Below are 17,284 nucleotides of genomic sequence, written 5' to 3'. Positions count from 1 at the left end.
GTGCAGTTCTGTACAGCTGTGGCATTACTTCAGGTTCTGGAACTCAATCCCTCTATTAATAAAAGCTAAAACACTGTATGCCTTCTTAACAACCCTGTCAACCTGGGTGACAACTTTCAATAATCTGTGTACCTGGACACAGAGATCTCTCTGCTCATCTACACTACCAAGAATCTTACCATTAGCCCAGTACTTTACATTCCGGTTACTCTGACCAAAGTGAATCACCTCACAGTTGTCCACATTAAGCTCCATTTGCCACCTCTCAGCCCAGCTCTGCAGCTTATCTATGTCTCTCTGTAACCTACAACTTCCTTCGTCACGATCCACAACTCCACCGACCTTAATGTCATCTGCAAATTTACTAACGCACCCTATGCCCTCATCCAGGTAGTTTATAAAAATGATGAACAGCAGTGGACCCAACACCGACCCTTGCGGTACACCACTAGTAACTGGACTCCAGGATTAACATTTCCCATTAACCACCACCCTCTGTCTTCTTTCAGCAAGCCAATTACTGATCTAAACTGCTATATCTCCCACAATCCCATTCCTCTGCATTTTGTACAATAGCCTACTGTGGGGAACCTTATCGAACGCCTTGCTGAAATCCATATACACCACAACCCGGTTTACTCTCATCTACCTGTTTGGCTACCTTCTCAAAGAACTCAATAAAGGTTTGTGAGGCACGACCTACCCTTCACAAAACCATGCTGACTATCCCTAAACAAATTATTCTTTTCTAGAGGATTATTAATCCTGTCTCTTATAACCTTTTCCAACACTTTACCAACAACTGAAGTAAGGCTCACTGGTCTATAATTACCAGGGTTGTCTCTACTCCCCTTCCTGAACAGGGGAACCACATTTGCTATCCTCCAGTCTTCTGGCACTATTCCTGTAGACAATGATGACTTAAAAATCAATGCCAAAGGCTCGGCAATCTCCTCCCTGGCTTCCCAGAGGATCCTAGGATAAATCCCATCTGGCCCTGGGGACTTACCTATTTTCAAACTCTGCAGGATTTCTAATACCTTTTCCTTGTGAACCTCAATCCTACCTCGTCTAGTAGCCTGTATCTCAGTATTCTCCTCGACAACATAGTATTCACTCTAGAAAATGACAGTAAAAAAAAAATGTTCATTTAGTGCTTCCCCGATCTCCTGACTCCACACACAACTTCCCACTACTATCCTTGATTGGCCCTAATCTTACTCTAGTCGTTCTTTTATTCCTTAAATACCTATCAAAAGCCTTAGGGTTTACCCTGATCCTATCCGCCAACAACTTCTCATGTCTCCTCCTGGCTCTTCTGAGCTCTCTTTAGGTCTTTCCTGGCTACCTTGTAACCCTCAAGCACCCTAACTGAGCCTTCACATCTCATCCTAACATAAGCCTTCTTCTTCCTCTTGGAGAGAGATTCCACTTCCTTCGTAAACCACGGCTCCCGCAGTCTACAGCTTCCTCCCTGCCTGACAGGTACATACTTATCTAGGACAGTCAGGAGCTTTTCCTCAAAAAAGCCCCACATTTCTAGTGTGTCCATCCCCTGCAGTTTCCTTCCCCATCCTATGCTTCCTAAATCTTGCCTAATCGCATCATAATTGCCTTTCCCCCAGCTGTAATTCTTGCCCAGTGGTATACACCTGTCCCTTTCTATTACGAAAGTAAACATAACAGAATTGTGATCGCTATCACCAAAGTGCTCACCTACTTCTAAGTCTAACACCTGGCCGGGCTCATTACCCAGTACCAAATCTAATGTAGCATTGCCCCTTGTTGGCCTGTCTACATACTATGTCAGGAAGTCTTCCTGCACACACTGGATAAAAACTGACCCATCTATAGTACTCGTACTATAGTGTTCCCAGTCAATATTTGGAAAGTTGAAGTCCCCCATGACAACTACCCGGTCTCTCACTCCTATCGAGAATCATCTTTGCTATCCTTTCCTCTACAGCTCTGGAACTATTCAGAGGCCTATAGAAAACTCCCAACAGGGTGACCTCTCCTTTCCCGTTTCTAACCTCAGCCCATACTACCTCAGTTGGTAAGTCCCCAAACATCCCTTCTGCAACTATAATACTGTCCTTGACCAACAATGCCACACCTCCCCCTCTTTTACCATCTTCTCTGTTCTTACTGAAACATCTAAATCCTGGAACCTGCAACAACCATTCCTGTCCCTGCTCTATCCATGTCTTCAAAATGACCACAACATCGAAGTTCATTTTTAAAAATGAAGAAATTATATATTACAAGTAACCACCCAAATAAGGCAGGAAATACCTGGGAATCATCCAATCCAATCCAGAGCAATTTAAATTCAAAACACCTGAAATTAAAAATTACAAGGAACAAAGAACATGTACAGCCCAGGGACAGGCCCTTCAGCCCTCCAAGCCTGATCAGGTCCAAATCCACTGTCTAAACCAGTCGCCCAATTCCTAAGCATCTGTATCCCTCTGCTCCCCACCAACTCATGCACCTGTGCAGATGCATCTTAAATGAATCTACCATGCCTGCCTCTACCACCTCTGCTGGCAATGTGTTCCAGGCACATACCACCCTACAGAAGATAACCATGAAAATTCAGGTTGGTTTTAGGAGTTCCAACTGGTTTACCACCAATTAATATCCTAATTGTACTCACTATCAATCATGCATTCATTGCTAAAGCCCCAAAATTCTGGAGTTTTTCCTAAACCTCACCTCCTTCAAAGATATTTTTAAAACCTACTTTGACCAAGTTTTGTCACCTAACTTAGTACCTTAGGATAGTTTATCAAAACATATAAAATGCCAATTATTGCAGTAATGTTGTTCAAGAGAATAATAGCTGCCATCCTTTGCTGTCCAGCTTAAATTGAACTCCACCTCCACACTATGGAGTTAGCTCCATGGCGAGACAGCAACTGGTAATGGGCAAAAAAACATGTAGAATCAGATGTACAGCACAGAAACAAACACTTCAGTCCAACTCGTCCATGCTTACCAGATATCTAGTCCTATTTGCCAGCACTTGGCCCATATTCCTCTAAACCCTTCCAATCCATACAACATTTAAAAGGCATCTGGATGGTTATAATTGTACCAGCCTCCATCACTTCCTCTGGCAGATCATCTATACACACGTGACCCTCTGCGTGAAAAAGTTGCCCCTTTAGATCTCAAATCTTTCCACTCTCACCCTAAACCTATGCCTTCTAGTTCTGGATTCCCCCACCCCAGGGAAAAGACCTTGTCTATTTACCTATCCATGCCCCTCATGATTTTACACCCCAGGAACAGGCCCTTCAGCCCTCCAAGCCTGAGCCAATCCAAATCCACTGTCTAAACCTATAAGGTCACCCCCTCAGCCTCAACGATCCAGGGAAAACAGCCCCAGCCCATTCAGCCTCTTCCCTAATAGCTCAAATCTTCCAACCCTGGCAACATTCCAGTAAATATTTTACGAACCCTTTCAAGTTTCACAACATCCTTCTGATAGGAGGGAGACCAGAACCATGAACAAATGCAATGATTTATTTACCTCTAATATTCATAGCAAACTTACTAAGCTAGTTTGTCTGAAATATGACATATCTTTCTTGCTCAATGTAAAAATTCAGATTTGGCCCCTGTATTGTCCTTTTCTAGATTCTGACATTGTTAACATTCAGATGGCAAGCTAACAACAGAACTTTAAACTAAGAAATGAGGAATTTCCAAGTGAAAACACTTGAATACTTTCATGGCATCTTTATAATCAAGCAACTGAATTTGCAAAAAGAATGGATTCAAAAGTAACAAAAAAAAAGCAATGAAAGCTTCCATCCAGTTTACTCAATTCACAGAAACATGAAAGGAAAAAAACTTGCATTGAAAAAAATGTTTTTCATATCTCAATGTGCTTTACAGCCAATGAAGAACTTTTGAAGTGCTGCCAATGCTATAATGTAGGAAATACTGGTCATCTGGCAAATAGCAAACTCAAAACAACAATATTTACCAACTTTTTTTTCTGCGATTTTGATTGCAGGATAAACATTGGCTAGGTTACCACGTTTAGCTTTCCCTATTCCCCAAAACAAGGCCAAGGGATCTTTTACATCTGAATAGACAGAAAGGGCCTCTGTTTAATGTCTCATTCCAAAATATGAGACCATAAATCAATGGAGCACTTCCCACTACTACATTGAAGTTTCTGCCCTTTTGTGTTCAAATCATGGAGAGGGAACTCAGAAGCAAACTTACCACGAATGTAAGCCAGGGTTGATACAGGTAAGGAAGAGCTTGCAAGTCCAGTAAAGTTTATCCTGTTTTCTGGGTGGACCAATCCTTGACCCTTGTCTTCCTCATCTGTATGCTGCACTTCATCATTGACACCATGAGTAGGGGATGTGGGGCAACCTAATTGTGTGTGCTGAAGACAGCCCAATATCCACAAACTTGCTTGGCTCATCCACTGTGTACTGTCAGACTCCTTGTCTGAACATTTTGGTTGAATTCTTCCCAGCTGAAGAGTGAGAAACAAAACCCAATGTCCTCAGCACTCATTACAAACGCTTTTCATGAGCATGTGAATTACTGATTTCTCTGGCTAAACCAGGCTACTCAACTGGTGTGTTCTGATGAGCTGTGTTTAAACCTCATTTTGGGCTGGGGAACATTTGCAATGGAATTCCTTAACAGTTAGTAATTGAATGCTTGGCTTGCCTGACATATACAAGTGACCTTGATCTTGGTGTGGGAAGTAATTTCAAACTTTGTGGATGATACAAAACCTGGGAGCATTCTAAACAACGAGGTGGGTGCTGTTTTGAGTTTACTATTTGCCAGATGACAAGTATTCAAAACGACAAAGACAATTGGTAGATGGGGCAGATGGGTGATAGATGAAGTTCAATGCAAAGAATTGTGAAGTAATGCACAAAGAACATGGACAGAGTATAAATCAAAGGGTAATAATCCTGGATACCTCATGATGTTACAACTTCAACATCTTAACTTTTCACTTTTAGGAAATCCAAAATCCTGGAATAAATACTAACTGGCCAACATTGAATAATCAAAATTTGCACAATAAATTCTATGGACTTTATCCAACTGTGTATTCTGATACCACATGGCCTGTTGTGCTGTAATTTATGATTTGATGATTGCTTTATACGATTTTGCCTTTCAATGCAATAGTCAGATCGCAAATGCAGAAACCTTTAATAATTATTGAAGGCTAAATCCCAGCTCAGAAAATCTTCCATGTTTCAAACAGAAGCAATGACAGAGATAGCAAAAGTAGTCATTTGGAGGATTGTTCATAGCAGGATCTGCCTCAATTGGAGAAGGCAAGCCAGAGTGATACAACAATTGAAATAGAGCAACAGGCAGCTGACCTTATGCGAACAGAAAATCACCCAAACACAACTCAAAGATGAGTAGCAGTAACAGGAACATATTATACTGTACATAATCTTTTAGAACAAAGTCTTTCTCCACTCAAACTCGGAAATGAGATTATTTAGAGGGTTTATTTTGACAAACTGATTATCTCAAAACTTAAACATTGGCCTTCAATTTAACAGCTCAAATTTGTCTCTTTTGAGACAGGAGTTCTCAACTGGAGTTAAACTGAGGTAAACAAACTATAATGATGTTCTACAATAATTGTACACAAGTTTCAGTCAACAGCACACAACTAGAACAAACATTTACAGATATCTTGGCTTAGTACTAGCTCACTTGTCTAAGTTCGAAGTTCGACAGTTCAAGACACTCCAGAGATCGACTGTAAGGTACTGTTATAAAATCATACAGCATGGAAACAGACCCTTTGATCCAAATTGTCCATGCTGACCAAGCTTCTCAAAACAAAAAACTGGTCTGCATTTGATCCATATCAATCTAAACCTTTGCTATTCACGTACCTGTCCAAATGTCTTTTAAATTTAACTGTACCTGCATCTACCACCACTTCGTCTGCTGATTCATTACACATACAAACCATTGAAAAGGTTACCTTTGAGATACCTTTTAAATCTTTTTCCTTAAAAATATGCAGCCTAGTTTTCAACTGCCCTACTTGAGGGAAAAGACCATTGCTATCCACCCTATTCATGCCCCTAGAAATCTAAGCTCACTCCTCAACCTCCTAAACTCCAGTGAAAATGTCCCAGCCTATCTACTTTCCCCTTATAACTCAAACCCTCCAGTCCTGGCAACATCCCAGTAAATCTATTCTGAATCCTTTCAATTTAATAAAATCCTTCCTATAGCAAGGGAACCTCAGTACCAGGGACCCAGGTTCAAATCAAGCCTTGGGTGACTAAGTTTGGACGTCATCCCGGTGTCTGCGTGGGTTTCCTCCCACAGTCCAAAGATGTGCAGGTCAGATGAATTGGCCATGCACCTAACAATATGGGTAATTTAGCATTAGTCAGAGGGAAATGGGTCTGGGTGGATTACTCAGAGGGTCAGCATGGACTTGTTGGGCTAAATGGCCTGTTTTCACACTGTAGGGAATCTAATCTAAAACAGTGCTCCAAAAGTGGCCTCAATGTCCCCTTTACAGCCTCAACATGATGTTCCAACTCAATGGTCTGAGCAATAAAGGCAGACATCTAAACGCCTGCTTAACCACCATGACAACTTTCAAAGAACTACGTATCTGGACCCCTAAGTCTCTGTTCAACAACACTACCTCCCAGGGCCCTATTAACTGCCCTTGTTCAATTTACCAAAACGCAACACCTCATTTATCCAAAAAGAATACCATCTGCCACTCCTCAGCTCATTAGCCCACTTAATCAAGATCCCTTTGTAATGTTAGATAACCTTATTTACTGTCAATTATACACCAATTTTGGTGACATCTGCAAACTTACTAAACATGCTTCCTAAATTATCATCCAAGTTGTTAATATAAAATGACGAACAATAGTAGACTGAGCACTGATCCCTGTAGAACACTGCTGGTCACAGGCCTTCAGTCTGAAAAACAGCTCACCATTACCACCTTCTAACTCCTACCATCAAACCAATTTTGAATTCAATTGACAAGCTCTCCCCAAATCCCATGCGACCTGACTTTAACTAGTATACCATACAGAACCTAGTCAGAGGCTTTACTCAAGTCAATGTGGACAATGTCTACTGTTCTACCAATCTTTTTGGTTACATCCTCAAAAAACTCAACTCAAGCTTGACAGACATGATGTTCCATGTACAAAGTTATGCTGACCATCCCTAATCAATCCCTGTCTCTACAAATGCTTGTAAATCCTACTTCTCAGAATCCCCTTTGACAACTTACCCACCACTGATGTCAGACTCACTGGTCTATCATTCCTTAGTACCATCTTTCAGATAGGATCAGTATTTAAAAGTGGGGAGGGGAGTTCTCCCAATGTCCCAAGTAATTTTCATCACTCAACCAAAACTAGCAAATAGTTTGGATTAATCAATCATCTTTAGGATTCTCCTGAGTAAATAGATTACTTTTTTTAAACATTCTAACACTGATGACATTTCAAAGATATACCATCCATGAAGCACTTTACATCATCCAGAGGGTACAAACGATGCAAGTTTTTTGCATAATCTGCAGTGACATCTGGCACATGAACAAATCATTGTACAAGAACAAAGCTAATGGTGTGGCCCACCTTCTATACCACGTGGTTGTGTAATGAGAAAACCACAATCACAAACACTCAGGGAAGATGATGGACCATGCATTTAAGATTATTCTGTAGTGCAAATATTCTTTTCAGGTTTAACATGGGATTGTCAGTTATTAAATGCCTTTGTAGACACGAATGAAAGGAATTACCACCCGAGTATAGCAGTCTTAAGACAAAGGAGACTTCTCTAGAAATACCTGGATGTGCACAGTGAGAATGATAAATGCAAACTCTCAATAACCCTCTCAGGTGACAGCAGTATATTAAACACTGCAGCTTGCAGGCAAGAAAAAAAAAAGTGTGCTGGACTGCTATTGAATATTTATTGTAAATCAGAAATAAACAGATACTCTCTCAGCTTAAACTTGCTGTGCAACTCAGAGCTGAAGGGACATAGGGAGTTCTTTTCATTCCCAGGAATAGATGGATTACTCAAGTGAAAAGCAAATGTATTTTAAATTTCAAATGCAACTCCAAACTCAGTCTGTTTGGTGCAAGTGACTGGCTGGCTCTCAGAAAAGGTGGATTGGACTTTAAATATGGCTAATGGAAAATGAGGCAGGTGTTTGGGGAGGGGGGGTGGGGTATAAGATTAGTGCAATGGGCAATTCTCTTTTTAGCACATTAATCCACCTTCCCTTTCTTTGTGGACTGTGGGAGGAAGCCAGAGCTCCCAGCGAAAACATATGCACAAACTGAGTGAACATGCAAACTCCAGGGGAGTTGCCCAAGACTGGAATTGAACCTGGATTCCCGGCATTGAAAGGCAACAATGCTAACCACCGGGCTACTCAAACAATCTGGCAGAGATATAGCTTGATACCATTCTCATTTACAATACCAGGACTCAGAGGTTACAACTAAGACAGACTGAACAAGTTGGTCTCTTTTCCTTACAAGAGATGGCCAGAGGTTAACCGAAGAGCAGCTTTTAAAAAATTATTTGCCAGTTTGACCAGGTCAATAAATCCAATAAAGGAATTCAGAAGTAACCTCTCTACCTGGAAGTTGGTTTGAAACTGGAATAGCAAGGATGGATTTAAGAGAAAGTAAAATAGGACATGAAATATTAAGTTATTACATAAATTAAGATGGGTAAAATTTACATGGAGGACTACCACTGATGCAGACCCTTTGGGCCAAACGTACTTCTGTGTTGTAGGTTCCATGTAATTTTATGTTTACAGTCACAGTTAGTGAAGATCATGTGTAATATACTATGTCTCTTCAAGATTATGCAAAAAAAGCTTCTACACTCAGAGCGTACGTCCACTGAAGTAAATATTTTCAAGTGAATTTCAGCTCAAGACAAATCATTTATTACAAAACTTGCCAAAGCCTGTCAAATTGAAACACCACACCTTACATTTAATAAAGATCAACTGCATACAAACGTTAGCTATGTAAAGCTAATTGAATCAGTAAAGCTGGTTGGACTCCAAATAGAGCCCAGAGACACAAATAGGACAGATGCAAAGATAAACATATTGCATGAGCCACACAACTTCATTCTAGAAACATGCAGGTCAATTGGTATCTACAATAACAGACAAATTAATTTTGTGGGTGGGGATCCTTGGTAAATTTAAACGGCATTACAGATAAACAGTGTAAAAACAGAATGAAAGGATGAGATAAAAAACACAGGAAAGAATAGTAAACAAGCTGTAAAATGTTACAAAGTAAAACAGGCTCCCTTTAAAATGGTTAACTGAGTTGTTTAAAAGAATAGGGTGCAAGGTCAGAAATTAAAAATTTGCAGTGAATTTTACAGGATAATTATAGGTAAAATAATCTATTTTTCATTTATTCCGAATTACCCTGGGTGGAGGTTAGGAGTCAGCCACATTGCTGAGAGTTTGGGAGCCACATGTGGACTAGACCAAGCAAGGACAACAGGAGGTTTTGATGACAATCAGCCATTATATTGCCACTACCTTAAAAAGGTGACTTTTTTTCCTCTCAGGTTTTTAATGATGCCATTAATCTGCCATTATGGCATCTGGTTCAATCATTATACTTAGAAGGAAATCTGCCCTCCTTATCCAGCCTGGCCTACATCTTGCTTCAGAACCACAGTAGTGTTTGTCTCAACCTCTGAAGTGACCTAACATGCCGCTCAGTTTAAGACCAATTAGGAATGGGCAACAAATGCTGTCCTTGCCAGGAAGGCTGATATCCAATAGAAAAACATCAAGTGTCAGGACAGGGATGAATGAGATTAACTAAGCCCATGCAAGCAAACAATAAGAAATCGGAATCTTCTTGGTTGCCAGGGCAGAGGAGGGGGTGTGGCCGCGTACAAAGTAATTAACTGCCAGATCTATTCCATAACTTGCCTTTGGGGATTTTCCCCTCCCAAAAATGTTGTGTTTCTCTTTAAAGGCATCTACTTTGAGGCAGCCAAGTTTCTTGTACAGTGGAGACATCCACATGGAGAAAGAACATTCAAGGCTCAACTACAGTTGTCTTAAATGCATTGTCAACCTGTAGGGTATTCCCACTTGCAATGTGAAAGACTTGAATCTTCTTGGCTGAGTTGGTTCTACTTAGCGCATAGATCAGCAAACCACCTATCATAAGATGACTAAGCTTGAAGAACCCATTCAAGCATGTACCTAGTTGACTAAAGTCTACCCAGCTCAGAGTGAGCAGTTGCTATCCAATGATACATAATCTTTTTCTCTTAAATGCAACCCCTGGTGCTCATATTGTAGACAAGCTGAATGAGGGCTTGTAACTAGCAACTGCTGCTCGAGTTGTGCCAAAAGTAGACCACATGGGCGGTGTCCTCCACAGGATCCAGGCCTGAACAAATGGTATAGAGGTCCTATATTGTTCAAGTATCTGGGTTCACATCTTTGTCTAATACTAAGAAAATTATGAAAATAATAATGCTCTGCTGCAGATGACAAAGCTGCATGATAATTGACTTTCCAAATCAAATCCAGGCTGGAGTCCTGAAGGATAGTCAGCATTTACTCCCTTAGCTTTTTCCCTCCACCAAGATACCCACAAGCAGACAATCTATTTACCACCAATTGGGGGGGGGGGGTCTGATTCACGAACACCAGGGTGTAACCACACACCAGCAGACTAAACGTGCCTTGTGCTCAGTTACAGCTCTAGATTTCTGCACCCATCTCTTTTCACAGTAGAGTAGTGTAGTACGATGGATCCTTACCACTGTTTAGCACATTGTACGAACTAGCTGGACACTTGGTTACCATAAGATAGGTTTGCAGGTACTATCCTTTGGGTTGGAATCAACAAAGTATGCTCTGTCAATCTCAAGTGTGTTGGAGGAATGCAACAAGGTGGACTAAAGACAGGCAGCTTTGGTCTTAAGATGTAGTTAATTACATAGAGAGAGAGTCATAGATTAGATTACTTACACAGTGTGGAAACAGGCCCTACGGCCCAACAAGTCCACACCGACCCGCAGAAGCACAACCCACCCAGACCCATTCCCCTACATTTACCCCTGCACCTAGCACTATAGGCAATTTAGCATGGCCAATTCACCTAACCTGCACATTTTGGGACTGTGGGAGGAAACCAGAGCACCCGGAGGAAACCCACGCAGACACGGGGAGAATGGGCAAACTCCACACAGTTGCCTGAGGCGGGAATTGAACAGGTGTCTCTGGTGCTGTGAGGAGCAGTGCTAACCACTGTGCCACCCACTGTGCTGTTCAGCATAGAAACAGACCCTTTGGTCCTACTTGTCCATGCTGACTGATATCCCAACCCAATCTAGTCCCACCTGCCAGCACCCAGCCCATATCCCTCCAAACCCTTCCTATTCATATACCCATCCAGATGCCTCTTAAATATTGCAATTGTACAGGCTCCACCACTTCCTCTGGTATCTCATCTATTAGGCACACATTTCATTGATATGATAGTTAGAATTTTAAGACTTGAAACCTACATGACAAAATCACCTTCTTTGAAATGCAGAGCTGTTTTTCCACCCAAATCATATGGCACCTTTTGGGTAAAGCTTAATAAAATTCCCAGCATTAGCCCTTTCAGAACTAAACAGCAGCCATCAGGAAACACTGAAAGCATGATGTGATGAACAGTTAATACTATCCTATGTTAACATGCTGGACATAAGACACTGAATTTGCTTCCAGTTGATGTGCTATAATTTTTCAAATTAGCTCAGGTTATCACCAATTGGTCATCTAACTAATTTGTTTTTCCACAACTATTCTTTCCCTGTGTTTGAACTATTAATATTTAGAAAACCAGTGTTAAATATCTAATTTACAGCTCTGATCAATGTTCATATCCGAAACATCTGCTCTCTCCAGAAAAGTGACCAACCTTTTTCTAGCACCTTCTCTTTTGACTGAATTTCTTGTATCTGTGGTACATCTTTATGGACAGGATACATCAGATTTTAGATGAATTAATTGCGAGCATAGTTTAAAAGAAAATAAGATTAAAATACATCTGCAAAGGTTTGGTTTTGTCAATGTCCTGAAATGTATGTATTATTCAAGTTAAAAAAATGAAGACAGTCCTGCAAGTGTAAATCCACTTTAGGATTTCAGACTGTATCAATCAAGTAATGCAATTCACACTGCTACCAGAGCATCTTGTTTTACATCAAAGTCTTTGTTTCTAAAATGAATCTGATTGTTATACAATCATGCATACACCATCAATGCACTGAGGTGGAAACCTTTCCTAATTGTTCATGAAGCTTTTCACGTGTTGTTCTATCTTATTTTGATGTCAAAGACAGTTCTTCAGCTGTGTTTTTAATTATCTCTGCATCTTGTGACATACTTACTAGCCAAATATTAAATAGGCTCTGCTACCAACGTGAATAAGATTGAGAACTACCAGAAGGAAAACTCCTGTGCAAGTCTAATCAACTGGTGGTGCCAGCAGTGACAGTTACTGTTCTCAGCAATCTTCTTAATCCTGAACGGTTGTGGTCAACTTGCACTCAAAAACAAATGCAAGGTGCTTCTCAGAAGTATTATAAAACAAAATTTGACACTATCATGCAAGGAGCTATTAGGGTAGATGCTTTCCAAATGTAAATATTTAATCTATATTTTTACAGAATGGATCTATTCCCATTCTCAGCATGAATTCAACTGATTTTTTAAAAATTCTTAGACCAACACCACTTGCAATGCCAACACAATGTCCAATCTCATTTATATAAATGTTTGGATGAGAACGTACAAAGCATGGTTAGTAAGTTTCTGGATGACAGCAAAACTGGTGGTATAGTGCACAGTGAAGGAAGTTGTCTAAGATTACAAAAGGATCGTGGTTAACTGGGCCAATGGGCCGAGGAGTGGCACAACACAATGCTGTGAAGAAACTGCGATATAGCTTCAAGTAAGGATACTGTTTGATTGACGTGGAAACCTGCAAGTATCGGTGTTCCTGTGCATTTGTTGTCCTCGTCTTTCATGGTGGTAGGGGTTGCAGGTTTGAAAAGGTGATATCAAAGAAGCTTTGGTGAATTGCTGAAGTCTGTCCTGTACACATGGGTTAAACTAATAATAATTTGCAACTAAGCCAATTTACAGACCAAGATCCATCTGCCGTTCATATGAAAGAGCAAAAGGCACTACAATTAAACTTCAATCTTACATTTAATAAAAACAGACAGTTTTCCCATAACCAGAGAGAATTTGCACCTTGTGAACTCAAGATGAGCACTGACCAACTTGTGACCAGGTAATGGCTCATTTTTTAATTTATTATTCTTGAAAAGAAAATTTAAAATTTTTTACAAAATTACAAAAGTAATACAAAGTATAAACATCAATGTAAAAAAAAAAAAACCAAAAAAGAAAAACCCAACTACCCATTAATCTATCCTACAAGCTAAAACATAAAATAGAATATCATTCATTAACTAGCAATAAACAAAATTATTAAATAACTATATACATGCTTTAAAATAGATTTACATCAAGTCATAATGAAACCTGTATTTATACGGAATTCCTCCTCCCGGGGGTCCTCGAACCAGCCTGAACCATTACCACAGCTAAACAAGAGCCCTGGACAGTATGGCCGAAATATCGGTGTCGATGTAGTTCAAAAAGGGCTGCCATGTTTTATAGAATAATTCCGTTTTTTGGCGCACCATATTTGTGAGGAAGTCAAGGAGGATATATTCCATGACTAACCTCTGCCACTTCGAAAATCCTGGAGGGCCTTCAGCTACTCAATTCATTAAACTTTTTTTCCTTGCACAGAAAGAAAGAATGGTAAATAATTTTCTCCCGTACACATCCAGGGAGGGAAAATCTGAAGAGCCCAAAATCAGGGACACTGGATCCAATCTAATCCCCGTAGCCAAGATCTCTGTCAAGGCATTCGCTACTCTGTCCCAATACCTACGGATCTTATGGAACATCCATAGACAATGCGTGAGTGTGCCAACTTCTATTTTACATTTAGGACACATTGGAAATGCTCTTACCTTGAATTTTGCAAGTCGTTCAGGTGCCACATTACCCCTATGAATATCTTTAATTGAATTGCCGGAGTTCCGTTACAGATAGAGATCTTTCGGGCATTTTCCCCAGATGTCCTCCCACATTTCTAATGAGACTTCCAGCCCTAATTCTTGATTCCAGGTTTTAAATAATCATTCATGTCCTTGGATACTTTATTATATAATGAGTGATAAAGAATACTAACCGAGGGGGGCCCCATTGGCCATAGCACTCTCCTTTCCCTATCAGATTTGTATGGGTTAATTATCAGTGTGGTCTTCTTTTGTATACAATCGCTTATTTGGAAATACCAAAAAAAGGTCCCTGATAGGCAGTCCAAACTTCTGGTGCAACTGCTCAAAGGACATCATAACCTCCCCATCGAACAGGTCTCCCAAGCAGGAGATACCTCTAGACTTCCAAGTTAAATGTAGCATCTGTCACCCCAGCTGAAATCCCGGTGCTCCCACTATAGGAGTATAAGGGGAGGTTTTTTTGAAGGTTACCCTCATCTTGCCACATTATCCTCCAGGCTTTAATTGTATTTAATACAATATGGTTTTTACAGTAGTCCATAATAGTTCTCATCTTGTCCATAAACAAAAGATTGATGAGGGGACATTTTGCTTGAGAGGTCTCAATATCTAACCAGATTGGGTCTCTTGTGACCCCCAATCAGCTACATAAGATAATAAGGAGCTCAATTGATACCTCGTAAAGTCTGGAAAGTCCAATCCTCCCCTTGCTTGAGGGAGCTGCAGCTTTTCTAATTTGATAAGGGGCAGTTTATGATTCCAAATAAAGGAGCCAAGCCAGCCATAATGCTAATGCAACGCCTGTCTCGGCAGCGTCAAGGGGAGCATTCTCATAGGATATAGAAGATAAAGTAGGACATTCATCTTAACTAGGCTACTTTGCCTAACCAGGATATTGGGAGATCTCCCCAGCGTTGAAGGTCCTGTCTTACTTTCTCTAATAAGTGCACAAAATTAGCTTTATACAGCTGACCAAATACTGGGGTGATAAAAATAATTAAGTACAGAAAACCTTTTTGTGACCACTGAAAGGGAAAGCAAGATCTGTCTGGTAAATTGGATACACTGACAAGACCTCCCAACGGCACATGCCTCAGATTTCACAAAATTAATTTTATAGCCCGAGAACATCCCAAATAAATTGATCACTTGGATTAGACGGGGCACCGTTATCAAAGGATCACTTAAGGGGAGGACGACATCATTGCATATAGAGTGATTTTATGTTTGCCCGATCCAACCCTCAGAGCTGCTACATTAGGGTCAGTTCGTATAGCTTCCTCCAGTGGTTCAATCGCTAGCGTGAACAATAATGGAGAAAGAAGAAATCCCTGCTGACAACTCCTGCTAACACTAAAACTATCCGAGCTTAAACCATTGGTGATCACCGCTGCTTTGGGATTATATAATACTGAAACCCATTTAGTAAATATCTCTCCAACACCGAACCTTTCCAGTGTATAGAAAAGATATGGCCATTCTACCCGATCAAATGCCTTCTCTGCATCCAAGGAGACAACTAAAGCCAGTATTGTTCCCTGTTGCAGGCTTGTATCATATTTAAGACACTTCTAGTGTTATTAGTTGACCTGCAGCCCTTTATAAACCCCGTCTGGTCCTCTTTTGATGTATGTTAAGACCCTCCCCAATCTTAATGCTAACATTTTGGAAAGAATTTTGAAATCCACATTTAGTAAGAATATGGGTCTATATGATGAGTAATCTTCTAGGGCCTTTCCCTTAAGAGTAAGAGGGGTGTTTGCTTCTCTCAACGAAGGCGGGAGACAGCCCTGACTGTGCGAGTAATTGTACATATTTATGAGTGACCCGGCCAGTTCCCCTATAAATTCTTTAAAAAACTCAACCTGGAATCCATCTGGTCCAGGCTCTTTGCCACTCTGAAGCTGCCTAATCGCATTGAATACCTCCTGGGTTGTCAGGGGGGCATTTAAGATCGACACCTGCTCAGAGGTTAAGCTTGGATGGGCCAAATTTTTAAAGAAGGATTCCATCTTCCCAGATCTATCCTCTCAGTCCTGTGATTTATATAGTTCAAAATAGAACTTTCTAAAGGCTGTATTGATCTTTTTATGATCACAAGTCAGAGTAACAGCACTTTCTCTAATGCACGTAATGGCTTGAAGAGCCTTTTTCTTTCTAGTAAGGTATGCTAGGTATCTGCCAGGCTTGTCGCCATATTCAAATAATCTCTGCTTTGCGAATAATGTTTCCCTCTTTGATGTTTGGTTAAGTGCGGTATTCAAGGCTGCCCTTAGGGCTGTGATCCTTTGTAGCTTAGTAATGGAGGACCTATCAACATACGCTGCCTTCAAGTGTGCCTTGAGCAGGTGCTGCTGCTTTCCTTTTGGTCTTTTCCAGGTCACAAAATATGAGATGACCAAACCTCACACATATGCCTTAGTGGTCTCCCACATCATCGATGGGTTACAGGCCATACCTGAATTAATTTCCCAGAAGGTTTTGAATTCCTGTGAAAAACACTTCATAAACTTGCTATCCTTCAATAAGAAGGGATCATTACGCCAATGTCAGGGGCCTATCCCATCATCCCTAATCTTGGCTTCCATATATACTGCAGCATGATCAGAAATAGCTATATTACCTATTTTACAAGACAGTATGGAATTCAAAAGGGTCAAGAGGTCAAGAAAACATCAATTCTGGTATGTTACTTGTGTGGGTTAGAGTAGAAAGTAAAGTCTTTGCCCTGGGGGTGAAGGCACCTCCGTACATCCACTAGCCCGAGCTCCTTATTCAGATCTGCCAGTTGTCTAGATGTCAAAGATATACCTGTCATGCTCTTAGGTATCCCATCTGTCTCAGTCCATAATATAGTTAAAATCTCCTCCTATAATTGTATGGCAGACTTCAAAAGTCATCAACTTAGAGAACGCTGTGTTACAAATTTAAAAGGGATGCACTGGGGGGCAATAAAGATTCAAAATTCCATATTCCTCTCCAAGAGGCATCTAGATGGCTATATGAATAGGAAGAGATTGGAAGGATATGGGCCGGGTGCTGTCAGGTGGGACTAGATTGGGTTGGGATATCTGGCTGGCATGGACGAGTTGGACTG

The 17,284-nt window shown here is 40.6% G+C and overlaps 1 protein-coding gene across 3 annotated transcripts in view; it reads right to left on the bottom strand.

Moving 5' to 3' along the window:
• nfe2l2a (nfe2 like bZIP transcription factor 2a) overlaps positions 1 to 17,284 on the bottom strand; it is a 54,774-nt gene that overhangs the window by 6,587 nt on the left and 30,903 nt on the right. Inside the window, exon 1 of one of the 3 annotated variants that reach the window (XM_087988992.1) lies at positions 1,067 to 1,118. The exons of the other annotated variants lie outside the window; for them this stretch is intronic. Within the exon in view, the coding sequence (XP_087845118.1) occupies positions 1,067 to 1,108 (42 nt within the window). The 5' untranslated portion in view covers positions 1,109 to 1,118. Of the gene's footprint in view, positions 1 to 1,066; positions 1,119 to 17,284 lie in introns of those variants that run through there. 3 annotated transcript variants of the gene reach the window in all.

The sequence above is a fragment of the Chiloscyllium plagiosum genome, unplaced genomic scaffold (genome assembly GCF_037043375.1).
Source record: "Chiloscyllium plagiosum isolate Xiang-an unplaced genomic scaffold, Cpla_swu_hap1 HiC_scaffold_7, whole genome shotgun sequence".
Lineage (NCBI taxonomy): Eukaryota > Metazoa > Chordata > Chondrichthyes > Orectolobiformes > Hemiscylliidae > Chiloscyllium > Chiloscyllium plagiosum.
The sequence above is the reverse complement of the archived record's forward strand: the minus strand, read 5'-3'. Positions and strand labels throughout refer to the sequence as shown.